The following is a 26,380-nucleotide window of genomic DNA, read 5'->3' on the forward strand; positions in this document are numbered from 1 at the left end:
GAAAACTACAGGCCAATATCACTGATGAACACAGATGCAAAAATCCTCAACAAAATACTAGCAAACAGAATCCAGCAGCACATTGAAAGGATCATACACCACGATCAAGTGGGATTTATCCCAGGAATGCAAGGATTCTTCAATATATGCAAGTGAATCAATGTGATACACCATATTAACAAATTGAAGGGTAAAAACCATATGATAATCTCTATAGATGCAGAAAAAGCTTTCGACAAAATTCAACACCCATTCATGATAAAAGCTCTCCAGAAAGTAGGCATAGAGGGAACTTACCTCAACATAATAAAGGCCATATATGACAAACCCACAGCCCACATTGTTCTCAGTGGTGAAAAACTGAAACCATTTCCACTAAGATCAGGAACAAGACAAGGTTGCCCACTCTCACCACTCTTATTCAATATAGTTTTGGAAGTTTTAGCCACAACAATCAGAGAAGAAAAAGAAATAAAAGGAATCCAAATTGGAAAAGAAGAAGTAAAGCTGTCACTGTTTGCAGATGACATGATACTATAGAGAGAGAATTCTAAAGACGCTACTAGAAAACTACTAGAGCTAATCAATGAATTTGGTAAAGTAGCAGGATACAAAATTAATGCACTGAAATCTCTTGCATTCCTATATACTAATGATGAAAAATCTGAAAGAGAAATTAAGGAAACACTCCCATTTACCATTGCAACCAGAAGAATAAAATACCTAGGAATAAACTTACCTAAGGAGACAAAAGACCGGGATGCAGAAAACTATAAGACACTGATGAAAGAAATTAAAAATGATACAAACAGATGGAGAGATATACCATGCTTTTGGATTGGAAAAGCCAGCATTGTGAAAATGACTATACCACCCAAAGCAATCTACAGATTCAATGCAATCCCTATCAAACTACCAATGGCATTTTTCACAGAACTAGAAGAAAAAAGTTTACAATTTGTATGGAAACACAGAAGACCCATAATAGCCAAAGCAATCTTGAGAAAGAAAAATGGAGCTGGAGGGAATCAGACTCCTGGACTTCAGACTATACTACAAAGCTACAGTCATCAAGACAGTATGGTACTGGCACAGAAACAGAAATATAGATCAATGGGACAGGATAGAAAGCCCAGAGATAAACCCACGCACCTATGGTCACCTTATTTTTGATAAAGGAAGCAAGAATATACAATGGAGAAAAGACAGCCCCTTCAATAACTGGTGCTGGGAAAACTGGACAGCTACATGTAAAAGAATGAATTTAGAACACTCCCTAGCACCATACACAAAAATAAACTCAAAATGGATTAAAGACCTAAATGTAAGGCCAGGCACTATGAAACTCTTAGAGAAAAACTTAGAACACTCTATCACATAAATCACAGCAAGATCCTTTTTGACCCACCTCCTAGAGAAATGTAAATAAAAACAAAAACAAATGGGACCTAATGAAACTTCAACGCTTTTGCACAGCAAAGGAAACCATAAACAAGACGAAAAGACAACCCTCAGAATGGGAGAAAATAGTTGCAAATGAAGCCACTGACAAAGGATTAATCTCCAAAATATACAAGCAGCTCATGCAGCTCAATATCAAAAAAACAAACAACCCAACCCCAAAATGGGCAGAAGATCTAAATAGACATTTCTCCAAAGAAAATACACAGATTGCTAACAAACACATGAAAGGATGCTCAACATTAGTAATCATTAGGGAAACGCAAATCAAAACTACAATGATAAAAAAAAAAAAAAAACCACAATGAGGTATCACCTCACACCAGTCAGAATGGCCATCATCAAAAAGATCTACAAACAATAAACGCTGGAGAGGGTGTGGAGAAAAGGGAACCCTCTTGCACTGTTGGTGGGAATGTAAAGTGATACAGCCACTATGGAGAACGGTATAGAGGTTCCTTAAAAAACTAAAAATAGAACTACCATATGACCCAGCAATCCCACTACTGGGCATATACCTTGAGAAAACCATAATTTAAAAAGAGTCATGCACTCCAATGTTCACTGCAGCACTATTTACAATAGCCAGGACATGGAAGCAACCTAAATGTCCATCAACAGATGAATGGTAAAGAAGATGTTGCACATATATACAATGGAATATTACTCAGCCATAAAAAGAGGTGGATGGACCTAGAGTCTGTCATACAGAGTGAACTAAGTCAGAAAGAGAAAAACAAATACCGACATATACATATACCGCCAACACATATATATGGAATCTAAAAACGAAATGGTTCTGATGAACCTAGGGGCAGGACAGGAGTAAAGACCCAGACGTAGAGAATGGACTTGAGGACATGTGGAGGGGGAAGGGTAAGCTGGGACTAAGTGAGAGAGTGGCATGGACATATATACACTGCCAAATGTAAAATAGGTAGCTAGTGGGAAGCAGCTGCACAGCACAGGGAGATCAGCTCGTTGCTTTGTGGCCACCTAGAGGAGTGGGATGGGAAGGGTCGGAGGGAGATGCAAGAGGGAGAAGATATGGGGATATATGTATACATATAGCTGATTCACTTTGTTATACAGCAGAAACTAACACAACTTTGTAAAGCAATTTTACTCCAATAAAGATGTTTTAAAAAAAAGTTGGTGATGACAAGACACTCTTCTTGTATATAGCACTACCCTTCACACAAAATTAATTAAAAAATACATTTAAAGGAAAGGAATAAAAATAAAAGATGGTGAAGGTATCATGAGTTCTTGGAGAACTCAATAGTAGAATTATTGCATTTGAAGTCGTTCTCAGGCAGTCATCCTGTTGAAATGTTACTTACTGTTCAAGTCTCATTTCAAATTCTAGCTCTTCTAGGGAACCAACTAAAGATAGGTTTCTCTTTCTTTACTGCTCCCTACACATGCACTTTGAACCTTTTCGAGGCAGAGGTGCGTGCCACTGATGTTTACACCTCCTACGCTGATTAACACAGCACCTTGGCACATAGTAGGTGCTTTGTATTGAGAGTCACTACTCTCTGGTTTTGACTTGTATCTATAATAAGACTTTCCATTATACGGCACTTGAGTTTTCAAAATGTCTATGCATATTACCTCATTTGATTCCCACAATATCCTAGGATGAAGAGAATAACTAAAAACTCAAGAAGGTTCAGTGGCTTTCCAAAGGCCAAAAGTAATGAAAATTGACACTAGGATTCATATCTTCAGACTCCCATCTAAGAGCGCTTTTTCTGTTACAGTGCATCTGTTTGTCAAATGCTGGGAAATTTTTAAATAAAAAGTACTATCTGGCACCACATCATAACACTGTTTGTTGTCCCTTCAAACACTGAAGTGCTCAAAATAAGACAGGCCTATCTGAATCCCAACTGGGGAGATTTCATTGGTGAAATACTATCAGGCCACTTTATCTATGAGGTAGCCATAGAGCGTGGGCCCCAAAACTGCGTTATAGCAAGGCTTCAGTATATTTATAGTTTTTAGTCACTAACAGGAAGAAAACTGCTTTGGAGAAAAATCTGTATACCTCACAAACAATATAAATTCTGCTATTTGGGAGTGATTTAAATCATGTTACATATAATTCATCTGGGGAGACTCTCCAGCTTGAGGAAATTCACTTGGGCACAAAATGTACATAAGGAGGATTAGTGAGAAATCTAATTTTGCAGATGTATTGAGGGTATTTCAAATCTGGATTTACATATAGAAAGGAAGTTTGGGAAGAGGAGCTTTGAGAATGTTAACCATCACGCACTCTTTCCTAACAGAAGCTGAAGTCTTGATCATTTTTAATCTCAGTATCCTAATCTAACCTACAAGAAATTCTTTAGAATTAAGGAACAATGGTGTGACAATAAATCTATTTTGTCTGTAAAGAGGAGCAGAGATGAGCAGGTAGCTCATTAAACAATGGAAAGAAATGAAATACCTTTCAGTTAACTGCAATGGGAAGAAGCAAGTAAGTACCTGTCTCTGTTGAGCTTAACAGACCTTTAAAGTGAGTCTTTGTGTTGTTACCATATCTCATCTCTGACAGATCAAGAGCATTTGCCTCTCAAGTATCTAAAGTGGAACATTATACTCCAGAACATAAGAGATGACCTCATCGATCAACCAATGTCACCAAGATTTCCCAAAGAACTTCAGAAAAAGAAGAGGTAAAAGAAACCAGCTCAATCAGTAAATCAGATTCTATTCTAGAAGATGAACTAGGAAGAAGACACTTTGATTGGAATCCAAAGGCATCTTTTGGCATGTCGGCATTAGATACTCTTCGGGTATGAGAGGGCTGAAAGTAATTAATAAAAAAAATTTTTAAAGCATTTCTTATCTGGACCAAAGCTTCTTAAAAAATACAGCATGGTAACTATAGTTAATAATACTGTATTGCATACTTGAAGGTTGCTAAGAGAGTAGATCTTAAAAGTTCTCACTGCAAGAAAAACAATTTTTTTTTCTATCTATGTAAGGTGATGGATGTTGACTAGACTTATTGTGGTGATGGTTTGGCAATGTATACAAATATTGAATCATGCTGTGCACCTGAAACTAATATAATGCTATATGTCAAATATACCTCAATTTTTTTAAAAAAGATAACAACATGCCCGGCCCTGAAAAATCTAATTTAAAATAATCCCGCAAACAATAAATATTAACATTGGGTGAAAATGAAGTATGATTATGACATATCACAAAAATCTGCTTCTCTAAAATGATCCTGAAGGCGTTTTATGCAAGGTAGTAGAGTCACGCTAGACGACTAAGTATGTTTTATGCCAAAAGTAAATAAGGTGTTCACAGACCATTGCTAATAGAACTATATTGTAGAAATACCACAAAATTCCTTATGGCATTTTTAGTTACTCTGAAGATTCTTCTCCTTCTGCCATAAATAGCAGTCTAAATGCTGTGAGCAGCTATTAAATAATTATGGGGCTCTAACCCATAGGAGACTGCAATGATTATGGATGAAATACATTTTAGTCATGAAGCTTTGCGACACTTCATGAAAGAAACAAATGCCATGAAAATACTCAAGGAACTTTCAAATAACGACTTGCATAAGATTTTCCACTGCCCACCCCTTTATTATGGTGTTTGATAAATATTAACAGACATGACAAGGTTTGGTATATGAAGAAACAAAAAACGCCTACCCTTCAGTCCTACCTCCCTCCTCTAAAAGAAGTAGCTCCATATATTTAAAATGAATAATAAATTGGCTCAGATTGACTGCCAACTCTGTCATAAGTGGTCCCAGCAGAGCTGGAGTTGCTGCAGTTTCAATGACTGCCAACTGGGAAGACAGATGTGTGACTGCAGCATTGCCATCAAGCCAACCTCGAAATAATGCCGTAAATTTGTATAAAGAGAAAGACAAGAGAGGGAACTAGTATTTCACTATAGTCACTATTAACTCTCAATTAGCTATATTAATCATGAGGAAAAGAAGCAAAGAAAATGTTAAAAAATGGATAAGTATCAAATTTTAAAACTGGTCAATAGCAGCACATGTTCAGACACTCCCTTAATTCAATACCCTTAAACTTATCTCTTCCTAGTTTGGTTCCATCAGTCAGTTCTATGTGGGTTAGAGGAAGAAAGGGGCCTGGTTCTCTGCTTACTCATAGATATTGAAAAGTTGATTGGACAGTGTAATATTTTAACATATAAACTGTAGTGTATGATTTTCAAATCACTTTTAAAGATAAGCTGATTTTTAAGTTAAGTACATAGCATAACAGTTATGTTTTATAGCAGAAAAAAATTTGTACTGTCATTAAAGATATCAAATCATAAAAATATTTCCCAGAAACCTTCCAAGATAGAGATTTTGGCTTTAAAACCATTTTTATTTAAAACAAGCCTTACTGTTAGAGATTTCTCTTTAATTAAAAAAATTACATTATTTCTATTGTTAAAACAACACATGTATTAGTTTTTTTATAACTATTATTTGGATGTGAATAAAGAGACTCATTAAGAAGTTTAACCTTAAAACTTCTCAGTCTACAGACCGTTTCAGCAGACATGACCCCTTAATTATTAAAAAGTAAAATAAACCAACAACAAAAAAAACCTTCTCTTAGCATGATTAAATCCTGCCACTCTCCATTCCTTGATCATGTCTTTTCCTGATATGAAAAGGAAAGGTTCCTTGTGGGAACAGCAAAAAAGGAGCCCACGGTATCAAGAATCACCAGGCTTTTTTCCATTATCATGGCTTCCCCATCTAATTTGGGAACCTGTATGAGCTCTCATTGCCCCTCCAGCTCAACTCAAATTTTAGCAGAAAAGTAACTCCAAGTAATCATTACTCTCCATTGTCTTACCCTTTTTACCCTGTGTTGACTGAAACTTTACTCAGACACCTAGAACTTACATCCTACTCAAGTACTACCATTATCATACTTTGAAAACCCATGTCCTCTACTGTTAGGTAAATGATTAAGATTTGTTTTTATATCCAGTGATGCCTACATTAGAATTGTTTTAAGAGCATACCAGTAGAAAGAATACTGTTCTGATAATTAGGAAATTTAGATTCTGGTCCTAACTCTGCCACTAATTAACTGTGTGTTCTTGGGGAAGTCATTTAACTTCTCTGAACCACAGTTTCTTCATTTACATAATAAAGTAAGTTCTTTGTAGCACTAACAACCTTAATTTTATTAGTAGGCAAACAACTGGCTGAGAGCCTTGAGATTTCATTTATGACAAAGAGGATCTCAGCCAAGAGAAAAAAATCACTATAATCTTTCTTTACCTAATTACATTTTGACACCCCCCCAACTCTATCCAAGAAGCATTGCTCATTGTAGGAAAATATGCAACAGAGAGGAATACAACTGAGTCAAACTTTGTATGATCTCATTCCTCAGTGTTTTCTAGCCACTGACATTCTCCCACATCTCAGCTGTTCTTAACAACTTCTCTAGGTAAGTGGTTTTCAATGATAATCTATGCGGAACTGCTTTCTCTAGACTCATTTAATAGCTACCTTTTGAACCATATGACCATCCTTGTCCTTCTCCTTACCCCGCGCCTCCTATATACAGTAAACTCTGACAACCAGTTCTGCTGCTGTCATTTACTGAGCACCAACCATGAGCCAGGCACTGCTCAAGGAAAGTTCAATTTTGCTTCCTTTAATCCTTACAAAAGCCCTAAAAGGTAAATATTAGCCCTCATTTTTAAAATAAGGATACAGACTCAGAGAGATAAAGTAACAGTTGAGCTCACACAACTATTAAGTAGTAATACCTTGACTTGAATCCATATCTGTCTGACTCAGAAACCTCTCCCTCTCAGGTAATTAATACTAAAGCAATATAGAATTTAACTTCCCTCTGATGATTCAAAACACAGTTTAGAAAGCAACAGAACACAGAAAAGAAAGAAGTAAAGATGGATGATGATGATATAGGTATGTTTGGAAGGGAAAGAAGCAAAAGAAGTTCATGGTTGATGACCTCTATTAATGTAGAGAATGAGGAATCTATAAAGCCAAACAAGATTTGTATTATTTTCATACTACATCTTTAAAAGTAGTAACTCTGATTGGCTAACTAGCCCCCATTTGTCTCAATTACTGAGGTCTCAATATATTCCATATTTAGGCAAAAGCCTATAAAAATCACTTTCCACCAATTTTTATTTTAAATCTATTAAAAAGTTGAGAGAATAGTAAAAGTCACAAACTTATATACCCTTTTACTGGATTAACCCACTGTTACCATTTTGCCACAAATCGCTCCATCTTTTTCTCTCCACAAATGATTTTGGTTGAACCACTTGAAACAGAACTAGAGATATGACACTTCTCTAAATAACGTAGCATGCAGCTTCTAAGAATAAAAATATTTTCCTACATAACCACAGTAAGACATATAAGAAAATAAAAAACTCCTTAATATTTAATGTGTAGTCCAAATTCAATTTCCCCAATTGTTCTAAATAATGTCTTCTTGGCTTTAATCCAGTATCTAATCAAACTTAATATGGTAGACTTGATTGTTATATTTCTTTTAATCTACAAAATCCTCTCAATTTTTTCGTTTTGAGTTTTTTGGTTTCCCATGACTGATTTTTCAAGAGTCCAAGCCAATTATCTTTCAGAATGTCTCACGCATAGACTGATTATTTTCTTGTGACTTGATTCAGTTAAACGTTTTTGGTAAGAACACTACATTTTCTTCCAGAATGTCTCACACATAAAATGTCTGATTATTTTCTTATTATTAGACTCAGGTTAAACATTTTTAAAAAGAATACTACATATGGAATATTGTGCACTTCTCATGTCAGATCAAGAGGCAAACAATGTCATTATCCCACTATTGGTGATATTAGATTTGATCACTTGATTGAAGTGGTACTTGTCAGCACTGTTGCAAAGGTACATTTGCTCCTTTGTAATTTTTAAGTAATGTGTAGAGTAATATTTTTGAGACTATGCAAATATCCTGTTCCCCAACAATTTTAAATTCAATGGTTTTAGCATCCCTTGATGACCCTTGCCTGAATCATTCAATCATTGAGCTGGGGCTACAACATGGTGGCTTTCTCATTAAATTGTACAATTAAAATGAATGTATATAAATTAAATTAAAATGAGGTATATAAATTATACCTAAATAAAATTTTAAAAATAATTCAGTAACTTGCAATTTATATTTGGTTCATTTCCTGCTAGTATATTTTTTCTGCCAAGAAATGACTGACAGTTGAAACATTTTATAAATGAGGCCGAGTACTCAAGATCAGGGAAAGCTTAATAAATGTATTCTGTTGAAAGTGTTTTTAATGGTGGTTCTCTAATCCTATCATTCCTTCTATAATTATTAGCTGCCATGGGTCTATAAAGACTTTTCCCTGTACCTTCCATTTCTCTCTCTCTGTCTCTCTCTCTCTGTCTCTTTTTTTTTTGGAGTATCACTGTGGACTCATGAGTTTTTCTCCCTCCATGTGTTATAATCCATCACTGTCATTATTCTTTTTGATGTTGAAACCTGATTTGGCCAGCAGAAGCCCATTAAAGCACAATCTTGTATCCTGATATAATCTCATAAGTCGTTGAACAATCTTTGTTTTCTGGCATGAAAAGTGCCAAACTCACCCTGTACTTCCCCTGCCTGAGACCTGAGATCAGATATTTCTCCAAGGTTCCTTTTAATCGTAATGTTATTTAGAAACCAAGATCTAGGTGTTAGATGTGCTCACTGCTATCAGGATGTGTCATTGCTTCTTGGCCCCTTCCATGTACAGAAAAAGGAAATAGGAATTCATACTGATGTTTGCAATTCAAATTTATAATAAAAATATGAAAGGAAGAAAACTATATCTCTTTTATCTTTCAATGAAAATCTTGGTTTCTATTATCAATATACTCGTGCATTTGCTTTCTACTGTAATATATATAATGGTAGTAATATTATACCACATGCATATATAATACATAGTATAATTCTGAAACTAACGATAAACTTACTAAGATAGCTTAAGATTTCTTTGCAGTTCTTTTTATCATTAAGATTACATCCTACCAAGGATGCATCATCAAGAACACTATGTACAAAAGTTATCTGAGCTGCACGTTTATGTTATAGATTAGTTACACAGGTTTATTTGTTTTCATTTCATATTCAATTTTAGCATTTGTCTTTCTTCCCATTATTTTTGGCTTAATTTAAATTTTTGAGTATTTAAACTTTTATATGGTCCAGAAGTCAAAATTGTATAAATAACAGAAGTACTGTTTCTATTCCTATCTCCTCCACCTCATTACTAAACATCCCCTATTTTCATCAGTTTCTAGTTTATCCTTCCTGTGTTTCATTTTATAAAAATAAGCAATTACGGTTCTTCAGAATTAATATAGACATACCATGTGTTAAATAATACCCCTACAACTGAGCTCTTATTTGAGTGTGGTCATGGTGCACAAAACCTGACTTGTATCACATTTTCTACTTACAGATAACTTGGGGTACAAATAAACTCCCACCTGAAGTCTGATGAATCCATTGTAGAAAGTCCATATGAGCATTCAGAATTTTGCAGATCTGCTGGAGCTAAAAACACACACAGGATTTTTAGATTATGATTTTTCTGATATGGTAAATTAAAAAAACATAAAAAATTGAAATTAGGAAGTTATTTTCATTTCTTCTGGTAAGAAATTGACTGAGAATGTGCTAAATATTAATTGCATGTTTTTTTTTATTTTATATTTGTAATGTTCATTACATCTATATATTAGTTCAATCTATTTTGTAACTGTCAAGAATTCAACTTCTATAATTCAATAAAACACTGACTTCTATAGTACAAAAATAAGTAAAGAACATTAAGAGACATTTGACAGGACAAGAAATTCATATAATATTTTTTAAAATATTTAAAAAGGTAATCAACTTTTTAATTGAGGTATAACTGACATATGTAACATTATATTAGTTTCAGGTGTATACAGTAATGATTTGATATTCATATGTATTGTGAAATGATCACCACATTAAGTCTAGTTAACATCCACCATACAGTTACAAAAAAAATTTTTTTTGTGATGAGGACTTTTCCAATCTATTCTTTTATCAATTTTCAAATATATAATACAGTATTATTATTAACTATAGCCACCATGACTTATTTATTTTATAACTAGAAGTTTGTACTTTTTGACCCCCTTCAGCCATTTTGCCCACCACCTACCTCCAGCCGCTGGCAACCACCAATCTGTTCTGTGTATCTATGAGCTTGGTTTAGTTTTAGTTTTTGTTCTCAAATTCCATATGCAAGTGAGATCACATGGTATTTGTCTTTCTCCATCTGACTTATTTTACTTTGCATAATGCCCTCAAGGTCCATCCATGTTGTCACAAGTGGCAAGATTTCCAAATAGCAATTTTTAATAAATGGTAATACTCAGTTGTCAAGTGTGTGTGGAAAATAGGTACATTCATATACAGCCTATGGTAATATAAATTGACCCAGCCCTTCAAAATGTAAATTTTTGCAATATATACCAAAGTCTTAAAACATTCATACCTTTTAACTCAGTATATTCTACTTCTAGAAATCTATCCAGAGGAAATAATGAAACCTAAACACACAACTGGTCATTACAGGTTAATTTCACAGTGGTAAAAATTTGAAACAATATCTCCATCAATAAAAAATGATGAAATATATTATGGTAAAGTCATCTCTAATGAAATGTTATAGAGTCATTAAAACCATATTTTCAAAGAATGGTTAAAATTTTGGGAAAATACTATGAAAGAATATTAAATGAAGACAGAATCCAAAACTTTATATAGGTATGTTTCCGAAGCTATTTAAAAGAAAATAAGTATTTTTACCAGCATAGCAAAAACATTTGGAAGAAATACACTAATATATTAGCATAGTACTGGTAACACAGGTGTTTTACTTTTCTTTACAGATTTCCGTATTTCCCGAGCTTAATACATGGGATAAGCATATGCATTAACTTTGTAACAAAAATACTAATCCTTTTAAAAATGTTAGAACACTTTTGACAAATACTCTGGCAAAGTCCAGGACAATACTGAAAACAAGAAGAAATGAAAATGTTACCACACTCAAACAGTATGTAATAAAAACAGCAAATTTAGTGTATCTTAATATAACAAACAGAAAAATAATTTGTAGTAGGAACAATGAATTTTTATAAAAATATGAGGCTGAATATCATATACCATAATATGAACTTGCTTAATAAAAATTTTAGAAATTAGGTGATCTTTCCTATCTCCCCTCAAAAATGGTGAAAATAAACAGGTAAGTCTCATCATCGTGAATACTGTTGAACATACTTGGTATTTTTCTACCCTGGTGTATGGTCCACAATAACAAAGCTCTGTTGATCTGGTTACATTTAATTATCTACAAGAATATTATTGTTCAACACATGTTTTCTCTGCTTCCTGTCCAATGATTTATGCTATCTGAGAAAAGAGATGAATTGTTGCTGATCTCTTGCTTCTTTTGTCCTGCTATCAAGAAGCAATTATCCTTTAATTCACTCATCTTAAACATCTCAATCACTCTTGCCAGTAAAAACAAAAAACAAAAGACTCAAATCATTTACTCCCCACTACTAAAATAAAATAAAACAATACAAGGCTAAGCAGAGAAAAAGGATAAGGATGGGATTACAGTCTCCTTTTACTTACTCTGTTCAGAACACTCATTTTATATTAATTCAACACAGAGAGATTAGACATCAGCTCTGCTTCATGTCTAAGTATGCATGTATTTATCTATGCATCAAAGTTCTATGACAACAAAACAATTTTGAATTTTAGAATCACAATGGTGATCTAATCTTTCACTAAAAAGAAAACCTATATTGTCAACTCCTGCATCTGCATGAACACAGGAAGATGGTAGCATGTATTATCCCAGACTAATTTATATTTGTAATTATTCAATTTTAGATTCACCCAAAGTAGGGAATGGCATAATTTTTATAGCTGGAGGAGACTTCAAGGTCATTTAGTCCACTCTTGACATTCTGCAAAAGGAGCTAAGACCCAGAGAGATTAAGTGACTTGAATAAAATTCTAGTGCTTTCTCAACTATACCATGCTCTCTTTCTAATTAAAAAAGCTAGTAATATGTATATAGATAAAGAACTGTCTATGTATAATTGACAAAGAGCTCACTAAAGAATAATTACTACTTACAGATAGGTCATTCATCCTCGCCTATCCAGCTCCTGGCTCCACTCCTAATTATAATCAACTGATAGAAAGTACAATGGAAGCTCCCACGAGGGGAGATTCCTCTTACCGTAACTGCCATGGGGTGGGAGAGGGGAAAAGGAGGACTCCATTTAGCAGCTAAGACAATAGGGAAAGGTTGAGGAAATAAGCTCTTTAATTAGAGTATAGAAAAAGGAAAATAAACCAGTCCTTCCTTACCTCCAAATTAACTCAAAAATCTCAACTCTCTAATTGGAGCCTCGGCTGTATTTTCTCATGTTACAATAAATTTACATTATGAGTTAACTAGGATTCCACAAGGTGGGTGGAAACCTAATAAGCATACTTAACAAATATCTATGGAAAAATATATTTTTAAGTCTTATAGTTGACTTATCAAACTTTTGAGATATATCCTAATTATAAGTTAAGGATTGCCTGGATATACCTAACAGACTCAAACATGTATATACATACAGATATATGTATATATACACACTTACAGTTATATGAATATATAGATTAATATGTAAAAGGAAGGATAATCTAGCTAACGAGTAAGTGAATAGAAAAATAAGAACAAGGACAGGGCTTCCCTGGTGGCGCAGTGGTTGGGAGTCCACCTGCCGATGCAGGGGACACGGGTTCGTGCCCCGGTACGGGAAGATCCCACATGCCGCGGAGCAGCTGGGCCCGTGAGCCATGGCCGCTGAGCCTGCGTGTCCGGAGCCTGTGCTCCACAACGGGAGAGGCCACAGCAGTGAGAGGCCCACGTACCGCAAAAAAAAAAAAAAAAAAAAAAAAAAAAAAAAGAACAAGGACATACTTATAGGAAGAACAGAGAGAAAACTCTGAAAATTTTGGGAGAACAGTAATTTTTTTTTGCCCTTCTGGGAATAACCACAAAAAACTTACAACCTTTTCTGCTCCTAAACATTTCCTGCCCCACTAACTACACCCAGAAGCTTCATATCTCTGGAGGCAGGTAAGGAGCACTACAGTGGACAGGAGAAGGTAACTAGCTAAAGGAACGACAGAATGCTAATTTCACACTAAATTCTGGTTGCCTAAACAGATAAAGCAGTTAACACACCGGGCCAGTAGTGTCAGCAGGACTTCCAAATGTATTCAGGTACTCAATAATGTCCTTGAGATCTTGGGCCGTTCGTTTCAGCTGAGCATATACATCTTCTGCTAACTGGTAACTGAAAAGGTAGGTAAAATAAAGGGATTAACCAGAAATGTTTTCTCCACTATGCACTGTTACTGACATACAAAGAATGATACCACCAACTGGATTTGCCCCAGTTCCCCTACCTTCTCATTTTAATGGATGTAGCATTCATGACCATATTCTAAAAAGACTCCATAGGTGAAGGCTTTTATCCATCTTGTCATTTTTACAGTCACCTATTTACCCTCTTTTTAGGTATCAGAATAAACCCATAGGTCACTTAGATATGTAAGAAGTTATTTGGTGTTTGGCAATATTTAGTAAATGCTGAGATGTCTTCAACAATTTTGTATACATAAATTTTCAAAGTAAAACCTTATACAAATATCCTCCATCATCCAACAAAAGATATTTTAAGAAATGAGATTCACAATAATCAAAGGCAGACAAATCTGCTAAGTTCACAACAAATTGATTAGTTGGCTAAATTCTCAAGATTTCCACACCAACTATTTGTGCATGCACACACACACACACACACACACACACACACACACACACACACACACTCTTAACCTAGTCAATGAATATGTTTATAAGAATTAAAGTGACCAGAGGATTTTTCAATCTTAACGTCTATAAATATTAAATAATTCAATTAGATTTATTGATAACCATCTACTGCTTTTCTGTCCCAAAGTACTTATAGGTAATTGGTTGCCTAGATTGTTGAAGATTCTAGTAAAGATTCCAACACAATGTAAATCTGACTACGTAAAAGCAATTGGAAAGAACCTAATGTTTCAATTATTTCTTCAACCTACAGTTAGGATCTCATGGCTGAAAATGTAAATCTATGTTTCCCCCCAAAAATGATAGAATGCATAGAATAGTCAATGCAAAGGAAAGAAATATTCACAAAGGCTGAAATACAAAAGCAGAAACAGAACTAGGGTCCATACAGATTAGCTGTACTTACCACGTTTAATGCACCTACAAAAAAGCTAACTTGCAAGGTTTTAAAAAATAAGCTCAGTCTTGACTCACTAATAAGACATTGATAAAATGAGTCAGATTTAACCTCAATCTAGTTTATGTAGCCATTCATACAAGTTCTCCTAACAGCATTTTATAATTTGGCCTGATTAACAAATCTCAGGTCCAAAGAGATAAAGTTACCGTGGGAACATTGGCAATATATTGACCAAAGGTGAAGACTGAATCACACACAAATAAAATATATCAAGCCCAAGACATTGACAAAATCATTTAACGTTTAAAAGCCATGCAGTTTGCCCCCAGATTAACTAATTGCCTTTTAAATAGGAAATGGATTTATCACTGAAGCAACTGAAGGAACATTAGGTTTAAAAGAGTCGGTATAAATAGGAGATCATAAATATTCCACAATATCATGACACCACATATATAAAATTGGTATTTCTGATTTAAGAACAAATTTGACAAATATAAAAACTTTATATAAGTGGTCATGTATAAGCTTGAGATTAATAACATTGTACAAAATGCTATAAAACAAAATTGCCAGAATGATTACTTCATTTTCAAGCAGCCTGAAAAGATAATAGTCAAATAAGGTGATAAATGGCAACTACCAGAACTTGCACTTTTCTACCAATTATTTTATTCCCTGCCTTTCAATACCATTTTTTCCCTTTTTTGGTAGCTAAGTCCTGCCCCATTCCTCAATCTTTATTCAGTTGCTTACATCCTCTCACGCTCCTCATATGTATGCTGCAGACAAACAGACCCACTCTCGTCCTTTACAGACTCCTCTAAAGGGGTCAAGAGATCTTCTAGTTCTTTCTGCTGTGACAGGATAAAATACAATTCTTGCTCCAGCCTGAAAAAAATAACAAGTCAATAGAAGGGCTGATGAAAGGAATGTGGAGTGACAAAATAAATGTCAATAAACTATAACAAGGAAAAACAACTTGACAAAGAAATAGATCTTTAATCTTTCAACCTAGGGAATCTAAGATTCTACCTTTTCTGATCCTGTTTCACCTTTTGCACTTCTCCATGTAAAGCAATAATCTATAAAGGAAAATAAGAATACAATAGTGTAAATATTTGAATTTACGTTGTAATTTTAAAGTAGTATTTTTTTTCTCATATACACTTCAAGTATGAAAGAGTTCCTAATTCAGGGCACTTATTACCTACAGAAAATATTTTTAAGTTTATCACCAATATTGGAAGGAAAAATTAACCACTAAACACAGGTCTATTCTCCTGTGTTCATCTGAAAGTACTTGTACAATGCAGGTAGATTAATGAGAATATCTTCTTACCGTCTCACCATTCTCAATCAATGTATAGTCCCAAGCATTGACCTGGGTGACCTGGTGAAGAAAGTGTTTCTCTTGATCCTCTAACTCAAGGCTCCATTTGTTTACCAGACCACTCAGCTGACCATATGTCATCACAGGAGTTATGATTTCACTAAAAAAAAAAAGGATACAGGATGATCATATGATCATACTTTCAAAAGTATGATCAGATTCTTTTATACTTTAGTACAACATATGAGGACTTAAAGAAGAAAACAGCACATGAGGAGTTTCTCAGACCTGCTCCCCAACAAAACCACCATAACTGGTAAAGATTATTTTAAAAACAACCATTCAAACTCTCTGGAAATTATCTTAATGGAATACAGCAAATAACGATTTATTAAGGTATCTACTAAATTTCAGTAAGAACAGCTAAAGTCTGTGCCACAAACTGCTCCCTTCCTTCTCCCTCAACTCAGCATGATGTAAGCTCCATTCTGCATTTATGTGGCCAAAGAGATGGGATTCCCTCTCCCCTCAGCTCTTAGTCAAAGTGATCCACTCCCCACCTAAGCAGTATCCATGGCACAGTAGGCAGCTGATCTTCCACCCTCCACTGGGCAGAACTAAGGGGAACTCTGATTCCCCTACCAGGTAGTATCAAATAGGCTGAACAGATACCTTATTTTCCATCAAGGGACTGGCGGAACCAGGCAGTGCTCTGATTCCCTGCTGGGGCAGTGTCGGGAGGGCTGGGTGGAGAGGTGATCATCAATTCCCAGCCCAGCAGAGGCAGGCAGTGTTCCAATTACCCCACCAGGGCATTGTTGGTGAGGTCCAGTGATAAGCTGAACCTAAATCCCCACCCAGCAGCAACAAGACTTAATAAGGCAGAGTGAGACAGTGTTAGTTACCATGAGGCTTCACCCCTTGTCTTCAGTGTCAGTGGCGGCCAATGGAGACCTGAACCTGTATACCCACCTGGCATCATTGAGACTGAGCAAGGTAATGCAACTCGGGCTAATAAGGACTCCACCTCCCACCACCCCTATGTCAGCAAGGCTAAGTGGAGAGCTTAACCTCTATATCCACTGGAAAAATTAAGACTGACTGAGGCAGGGCAAAACAAGGCCAGCACTCTGTGCCCCTTCTCCCAGAGCCTCAGTCAGCACTCTTGTCCCCCGTCTCCCAGAGCCTATGTCAGTGGGACCCAGTAGTGAGCTAAGCTTCCATACCAACCCACCATCAATGAGGCTGAATGAAGTGATATGAGGCAGAGTAGTTGACATCTTGCTTCCCCCCTCCGCCTGTGTCAGTGGGGCCCAATAGGAAGCTGAAATTCTGCAGCAACTAAGCAATATGAGTTAGTCCCCCGCTTCCTCTTGTTCTGGGAGCCGTGGGGCCCAGATGGGAGTTGACCTTATAACCCCACTAGAGGCAATGAAGTAGTACGATGCAATGCCCCCACTTTCATGGGGAATGAGTCAGCAGGGCGGAGGGGGAACTGAACTTCCACACCTTTCATCTGCACTGAGGCAGTGTGAGTCACTGCACCACTTTGGCTGAGGTGGTGTGGGCAGGGTCCAGTGGGAAGCTGAACATACAAACGTACCCAACTCTTGCAGTACACCTTAACAAAAGGATTCCCTAATTAACAAAGATTTAAATAGGACCAAGATCTCCTAACATAATAGATAAAATGTACAGGATACAATCGAAAATTACCCATCATATCAAGAACCAGGAAAACGACAACTCAAAAGAGAAGAAAACAACCTAGAGATCCCAACATTGAGAGGTATCTGATGTTGGAATTATCTGAAAGGAATTTTAAAGCAACCATCAAAAAAATGTTCCAACAAGCAATTATGAAGTCTGGGGAAACAAATGAAAAAAAAGAAAACCTCAGCAAAGAAATATAAGTTATGAAAAACAATCAGATGGAAATTAAAGAAAAGAAAAATAACTGAAATAAATGCTCACTTGAAGGGTTTGATACTAGAGTAGAGATGACAGAGAATAGAATCAGTGAACTTGAGGATAAATTAATAGAACTTACAGAACAGCAGAGAGAGAATAGAGACAAAAAATGAAAAAAAATCTCAAGGAACTGGAGGATGGTAATAAGAGGTAACATACTTATCATCAGAGAATTATGCAAAGACAAAAAAAGACAGAATGAGATTAAAAAAGTATTCTGAAAAATAAAGGTTGAAAAATTCCCAAAGTTGTCAAAAGATATAAACCTAAAGACTCAAGAAGCTGAGCAAATCCCAAAGAGAATAATTCAAAGAAATCTATACTAAGACATATAATACTTAAATTTCTGAAAACTAAAAATAAAGAAAAAAATCTTGAAAGCAGCCAGAGAGAAACAACACATCACTTAAAATGCAACCCTAATTTGAATGACAGGAGATTTCTCATCTTAAACCATAGAGGCTAGAAGCAAGTGTCACAACATTTTTCAAGTACTGAAGAAAAAAACTGTTGACCACAACTGCTATATCTGGTGAAAATGTCCTTGAGAAATGAAGGGAATATAAAGATATTTTTATGCAAAGCAAACTAAAGAGAATTTGTTGCTGTCGAAACTACCCTTGAATATTGGCGAAATAGAAAGGAACTGAAAACAGAAGGCGGCATGGAATTTCATAAAGGAAAGAAGAACAGCTAAATGGATGGAAAAGGGTAAATATAATAGGCTATTCTACCCTCGCGAGTTTTGTAAATCATATTTGATGGTTGAAGCAAAAAAGTATAACACCATGGAATGTGGTGTTCAAAGTACATAGAGGAAATACCTGAGACGACTATACTTAAAAGGTAAGAAGCATAAAGGGAACTAAACGGAAGTAAGGTTTCTACACTTTACCCAAAGTGGTAAAATGTCATTATGGCTAGATGGTTGTAAGTTACATATGTATATTGCAACACCTAGAGCACGCAGTAAGAAAACTATACAAAGCAATATACTCAGAAGCACTGTAAACAGAACAAGCTGGAAACCTAAAAAATGTCTGAATAACCCACAGGAAGTTTAAAAAAAGAGAAATAGAAAACAGAAAACAGAGGTAACAAAAAACAACAACAACAAAATAATAAAATGGCAGACTTAAGCCCTAACACATCAATAATTACCTTAAATGTAGATGTGCTAAATATACCAACTAACAGAGAGAGATTGGCAGAATGGATAAAAATTATGATCCATCAATATGCTGTCTATGAGAAACTCACTTCAAATACAAGAACACATGTTGAAAGTAAAAGGATGGAAAAAGATATACATGCAAGATTAATTGTTAAAAATAAATGGCTATATTAATATCAGATAAAGTTGATTTGAGAGCAAAGAAAACTACCAGAATCAAAGAGGAACATTACATAGTAATAAAGGAATTAAAGCACCAGGAAAGCTAATGATCCTGAATATGTACCAACCAAACAGCAGGACCCCAAAATACATGAAGCAAAACTGATTGATAGGGCTAAAGAGAAAAATAGTCAAATCCACAATTACAGTTGGGAAATTCAAAAAGCCACTTTCCACAACTGAAAAGAAGCACTCGAGCAGCAAGGATACAGATCTGAAAATACAGTGAAGCAACAGAATCTAATTGACATATATAGAACACTCTACCCAAGAGCAGAAAACAATTTTTAGGTGCTCATGGAACACTGACCAAGAAAGACCATATCCCCTCTCGTAAAACAAATCTGAACAAATATATCAGAACTGAAATCATACAGAGCATGCTCTCTAATCATAATGGACTCAAATTAGAAATCAATATAAAAATAAAAAACAAGAAAATATCCAAGCACTTGGATATTAACACACTTCTAAATAATCTATGAGTCAAAGAGGAATTCACAAGGGAAATTTTTTAAGTACATAGAACTGGATGAAAATGAAAATACAACATTATAGAAGATGCAGTACAAAGCTAACACAGTGCTAAGAAGGATATTTATAGCACTAAATGCTTTACATTACAAAAGGGGAAATGTCTCAAATCAATAATCTAAGTTCATACCTCAAGAAAAAAGAGCAAAATAAAACCAATGCAATCAGAAGGCAAAAATTCATAAAGAGTAGACGTCAATGAAATTGAAAATGAAAATAATAGAGAATAATCAGTGAAATAAAGGCTACTCCTTTGGGAAAAGATGAATAAAATTTATAAAAGAAAGCTACAAATCACCAATATCAGAAATGAAACAGGGGAGTATGCCTATAGCTATTAAAAGGACAGAAAGGAAATATGTACAACTTTACACTCATAAATTCCACAATTTAGAAGAAACAGACCAATTCCTTGAAAACCACATACTACTAAAACTCTTGGAAGATGAAACATAACCTGAATAGTCCTAGAACCACTAAAGAAATTGATTTATAATTTAAAAGCTCCTTAAAAAGGGGTTTCACTGGAGAATTCTGCCAAACTTTTAGTGAATTAACACAAATTTTACAAAATTTCTTCTATAAAATAGAAGAGAAGGGAATACTTCCCAGATCATCTTATAAGGCTAGTAACATTCAGATATCAAAACCAAGGACAGAATTTAAAAAAGAAAGAAAACAAAACTACGGACCAATATCTCTCATGAACTTGGATATGAAAGCCCACAAACAAAATACTAGTAAACTGAATCCAAAAATGTATTAAAAAATTATACATCATGACCAAGTGGGATCTATTCCACATATGCAAGGATGGTTCAACATTTGAAAATCATTGACTATATTTCACCATATCATGAAGCTAAAGAACAAAAATCTTAAAAGATCCTATCAATTGAGGCAGAAAAAGCATTTGACACAAATACGTCCAATTGATTTTTGACAAAGGTGAAAGAGCCATTCGATGGAAGAAAATAGCCTTTCAACAAATGTTGCTGAAAAAACTGGACATCCATAGACCCCCCACCCAAAAAAAAGAATCTCAATCTAAAACACACACCTTATACAAAAATTAACTCAGAAGAGATCACAACCTTAAATATAAAATGTAAAACTATAAAACTTTTAGAAAAAAATTAGAAAATCTTTGGGACCTAGGGTTAGGCAAAGAGTTCTTAAACTTGACACTAAAAGCACAATTCATTAAAGGAAAAATTGATAAATCAGACCTCATCAATTAAGTTTTGTTTGGTGAAATACTCTTTAAAAGATGAAAAGACAAATTACAGAGTTAGAAAAAATGTTTGTAAACCACATATCTGACAAAGGGCAGGTATCTAGAATACATAAAACTCTCAAAACTCAGTCAAAAAACAAATTCAAGTAGAAAATGGACAAAAGATATGAAAAGACACTTCACAAATGAAAACATGCAGATGGCAGATAAACACATGAAAAGATGTTCAACATCATTAGTCATCAGGGGAATGCAAATTAAAACCACAGTGAGATACCACTTCATATCTATTAGAAGGGCTAAAGTAAAAAATAGTGACAACACCAAATCCTGGCAACAATGTGGACAAGGTGGATCTCTCATACATTGCTGCTGGGCAGGTAAAATGGTACAGCCACTCTGGAAAAGACTTACAGCGGTTTCCTAAAAAAATAAACTTGCAACTACCATATCACCCAGCAACTGTACACCTGGGCATTTACCCCAGAGAAATGAGACTTAGGTTCACCAAAAACCTGTACATAAATGTTCATAGCAGCTTTATTCATAATAGTCCCCAACTGGAAACAACCTAGATGTCCATCAATGGGTGAATGGTTAAACAAATGATGGCACATCTATAATACCATGGAATACTACTCAGAAATAAAAAAGAACAAGCTATTGATGCACATGACAACTTTATCTCAAGGAATTATGCTTAGTGGGAAAAACAGTCCCCAAAGGTCACACGCTGTATGATTCCATTTGTATGACATTTCTTTAAATGTCAAGGTTATAGAAATGGAGAACAGAGCAATTGTTGCCCAGGTTCAGGGAAAGGAGAAGCGGGTAGCGAGTGTGGATATAAAAGGGCAACAGGAGGGATACTTGCTGTGATGGAACTGTTCTATATCTTGACTATATCAATGTCAGTATCCTGAATGTGATATTGTACTATAGTATCGCAAGATATTATTATTAGGGAAAACTAGGTTAAGTACACACAGAATTTTTTGTATTATTTCTTAGAAGTAAATGTGAATCTACAGTTAACTCAAAATAAAAAGTTTAATTAGATGCAGATGTACAGAACGGACTTGAGGACACAGTGGGGGAAGGGTAAGCTGGGACGAAGTGAGAGAGTGGCATGGACGTATATACACTACCAAATGTAAAATAAATAGCTAGTGGGAAGCAGCTGCATAGCACAGGGAGATCACCTCGGTGCTTTGTGACCACCTAGAGTGGTGGGATAGGGAGGGTCGGAGGGAGGCTCAAGAGGGAGGGGATATGGGGCTATATGTATATATATAGCTGATTCACTTTGTTGTTCAGCAGAAACTAACACAACACTGCAAAGCAATTATACTCCAATAAAGTTGTAAAGAAAAAAAACCCCAAATACTTAGAGATGAACATGGCATAAACTGTAAGAATACAGGCTCTAGAGCTTGACTACCTGAATTTTAATCCTGGCTCAACCATTACCAAGTGTGTGACCAGAGGTGAATTATAAAATCTTTATGTGCTCCAGTCTACTCATCTATAAAATGAGAACAAAAATAGTACCTACCTCATAAGGTTATTGTGAGGATTAAATGGTATGATGCTGTAAAGCACTGTCATATTTCTAAACATATAGTAATTGCACAATAAATGTTATCTATTATTAGCAATAGTAATAATTGTATTATAATGGTATTCAGAAGACAATGGTATCCTTTTCGTTGTTCAACTTCCTAAGCAACAGAAATCCTTTCCCTAACTGCTCCTCGACTCTGAGTCATTTACCTAACATTCAAACACTATTCTAAAGATGTACAAGCAAACTATGCCTTCTATATGACAAAGAAAATGAGACTCACACGAATTTTCAAATAGGCTTACCTAATGGTCAAAGTAAAAGGTTTAGGAATCATGCCAAATGGAACAGTGTTATTCACGCCAGTTGATGTCAGTGGTTTCAGATTCATGGTAAAGCTACTGGTGGTGCTGGTGCTGGTGCTGGTGGTGGTGACCGTGGTAGTGGTGATGGTTGACGTTGTAGCTGGAAAATAAAGTGTATAATGTTAGTAATAAGTAAGAAATTTTTAAATTCAGTCCTTGATTATTCAGGATGAAAAACTATAGAAGTATTTTTTAATGTGAATTTGAACTCCAAGTTGTATGATTTTAACTCAATGTTGCTATAATATATGGCAGGCCAAGTATTTGGATTAAGCTTCTTGCTAACAACTTAAAATCCTGGATAAATGTATAGAAAAATACATTTTATAACCTAACCAGACCCATAACCATTAAAGAAATCGAATCAATCCTCAAAACTCTTCCCATGAAGAAAACTCCAGACCCAGATGACCTCACCGGTGAGTTCTGCTAAACTTGCAAGGAAAGAATAATTGCAATCTTACACAAAATCTCTGTACATCTATAGCTTTGCATACTTATGTGAATATATCTGTGTAATTAATTTCTAGAAATGAAATTGCTAGATCAAAGGGTCAGCATGCTCTAAATTGTAATATAACTTTCCAATTCCCCTACCAAAAAGACTTTGCCAATTTACATTCCTATCAATAGGGGAGACTGCCTGTTTCTCTACACCGTAGCCCATAGTAGGCATACATCTTAGCCAGTATTATAGTTAAAAGCCTCTCAAAGTTTTGTCTACAGCCCAGACCTCTCTTCTATGTGTCTTTTCTATTACACCCTTACTAAAATGCCCTGTCTTCTGTACATGAAATTCTCAGCACACATCATGGCCGAGCTCAGATTCTTCCTTCACCATGTTTACTGTCCACTTCTCTTCTACTCATGGTTATCTCTTGGTTTTCTGAACTTCTATAGCACTTTTGGCTCTTCCTTACACAGTGAGCACTTAACAAACAATGCACAGAAAATTGTGGCTGGTGGAGACTGGAAGTGTTTTCTTCTTTTTGGTTCTCTGTATTTTCAAGTGTTCTTATAATTAATAAATGCTGCTTCTGTAACAAGAAATTTGTTATAAAAATATATTATAACATGTATACAATTATTTGTTTGTTTTACGTTAGCCTTGTTTTCCCAATTAGCAATACTTTCAGGTTAACTGCCACCCTAGATAAATACATATATCATGGTGACTGCCAACATGCACTGCCTATTCTTAGGGAAACTGGCCTACTCTGTTCCTGCTGAGGGATCAGGCTCAGACACCCATTCTTTATTTCAGTAACTCTGTCCTTTGATCCTAGTTCACAGTTGACAAGGGTGGGCATCTGAAGTATAGGAAGCCATCCCATATGCTACTGGCAGCCTATAAGAGGGTCTGACACAAAAAGCTCTAGCCAAACAGGGATAAGGTAGGTCAGAATCTCATTTTCGAAAATTTAGAACTGTGGAAAGAATCAGACAGTAGGTAAAAATATGGAAATATTTCCAGAAATATGGAAAGAATCAGACTTTAAGCAGAAATTTGGAAATATTTCCAAGTATGTAGAAAGAATCAGACAACAGGCAAAGGGAGCTGAAAGGACTGACAGAGGAAAAACATAAAGTAGAATTAAAGAGTCATGAGCAAGTCAAAATTAAGAATATAAAGCAGAAAAAGAGGTAAAGAAACCAAAAGGAAGTTAAAAAAAGAAAAAACAGGCAAAAGGAAAATAGCTGAATTATGTTTATGCAATATTAGATCCAGGAGGTCCCTAAAGCTGACTTTAGAACAACTTCTAAATTCTACATTCCTTGAAGTTCATTGCCACGATAATACCTGTATTAGATTTCCATAAGATTTCATTTCCCTTTTGGCCACAAGGATCCTTACAATAATTCCCCCATTCTTTTGGTTAGCTTTTGTGAAAGTGGAATGAGCACCACAAGAGAAGACCATGCCCAGTCACAAAGGATCCCCGGGGTCACTATCACTCAGGACACTGGAGAGGTTAAAGATTGGATCCCACGTTCCATTCTTTACAGCCATGCGGTCACCACGCTCTTCATCTGAGAATAAAAAGTCTTATTTGAAAAGAATTCCCTCCCCAGAAATGCTGAAAATTAATGACATTATCAAGACCCCCCCCTTTATTGATTAATTCATTCTAACATTGTGTAACTTCTATATTCAAGGCAAAAAAACCCAGAAAGACAATTAAGAAAAAAACAAGTCCTTGTTGTAAGGGAGCTTATCTTCACCCAAAGAAGATTTTTTTTTTTAAGTCAGAATTTCCTGACATGGACAGATGTCCAAAGCTAATGTATACTTAAGAGAAAACAGCAAATTCTATGATTATGTCTGTGTGTATCCCATTTTTGTAAAACAAATAAATTTAATGTATGTTTGTAAGCATTTGGAAAAAAGCCTGTTAAGACAAGCACCAAACTGTTTTCTCTAGAGGGTGTGATATATATATATATATATATATATATATATATATGCATGTGTGTATGGTTTTTATAATTTTTAAAAAAGCAACTACCATCACTACCACTAAAGAAAGAGGTTAACAGACAAATGAACAGCTCTCCAAAGATGCTGTGCGATACCTTCAGGAAATTAATACCTGTCAGTCTAAACACAAAGGAATCTTGAGTCATAAAAAAATGGTATGATTATTTTAAACTGTTTATATAGTATTTATCTTTGTTCCTAATTTTCATGGTATTTTTAAAAGGTATAAATTAGCTCTGGCATAGTAGGCAATATTCAAATAACAATAATATTTCAATTAATACCAAAAGAAGCAATGGTTTTGAGAACGAAGGTTCTATCACAGTCTGATTTTGCAAGTTACAACTTTGGTCTAAACTAAATACAGTCAACTCTATGTTATCTGTGTACTAAAAGGGAAGCACTGTTCTACAAATAATAGAAAATAATTGCATACCAAATTTGGATTTACATTTAAATAAATCTCATTCTGATGATCTTAAAAATCATTACATAAAACAGTGAGACCATCCTTTAAAAGATCCTACTATCCAATTTTCCTATCTTGTCTCTGATCAACAACTATGTATCTTACTCCATGCTAGGAATGGACATCATTACTTTCATAGACTAATGCAAAAGATGAGATT

The 26,380-nt window shown here is 35.1% G+C and overlaps 1 protein-coding gene across 1 annotated transcript in view; it reads right to left on the bottom strand.

The window, feature by feature from the left end:
• NUP62CL (nucleoporin 62 C-terminal like) overlaps window positions 1-26,380 on the bottom strand; it is a 67,234-nt gene that overhangs the window by 10,531 nt on the left and 30,323 nt on the right. Inside the window, exons 5-10 of the mRNA XM_032618953.1 lie at window positions 23,213-23,372; window positions 16,215-16,365; window positions 15,908-15,957; window positions 15,629-15,763; window positions 13,819-13,930; window positions 10,001-10,067 (exon numbers count right to left, since the gene is read on the bottom strand). Coding sequence (XP_032474844.1) covers window positions 10,001-10,067; window positions 13,819-13,930; window positions 15,629-15,763; window positions 15,908-15,957; window positions 16,215-16,365; window positions 23,213-23,372 — 675 coding nt within the window. The remainder of the gene's footprint in view (window positions 1-10,000; window positions 10,068-13,818; window positions 13,931-15,628; window positions 15,764-15,907; window positions 15,958-16,214; window positions 16,366-23,212; window positions 23,373-26,380) is intronic.

This window comes from Phocoena sinus, chromosome X (assembly GCF_008692025.1).
Source record: "Phocoena sinus isolate mPhoSin1 chromosome X, mPhoSin1.pri, whole genome shotgun sequence".
In the NCBI taxonomy this organism is placed as follows: Eukaryota; Metazoa; Chordata; class Mammalia; order Artiodactyla; family Phocoenidae; genus Phocoena; species Phocoena sinus.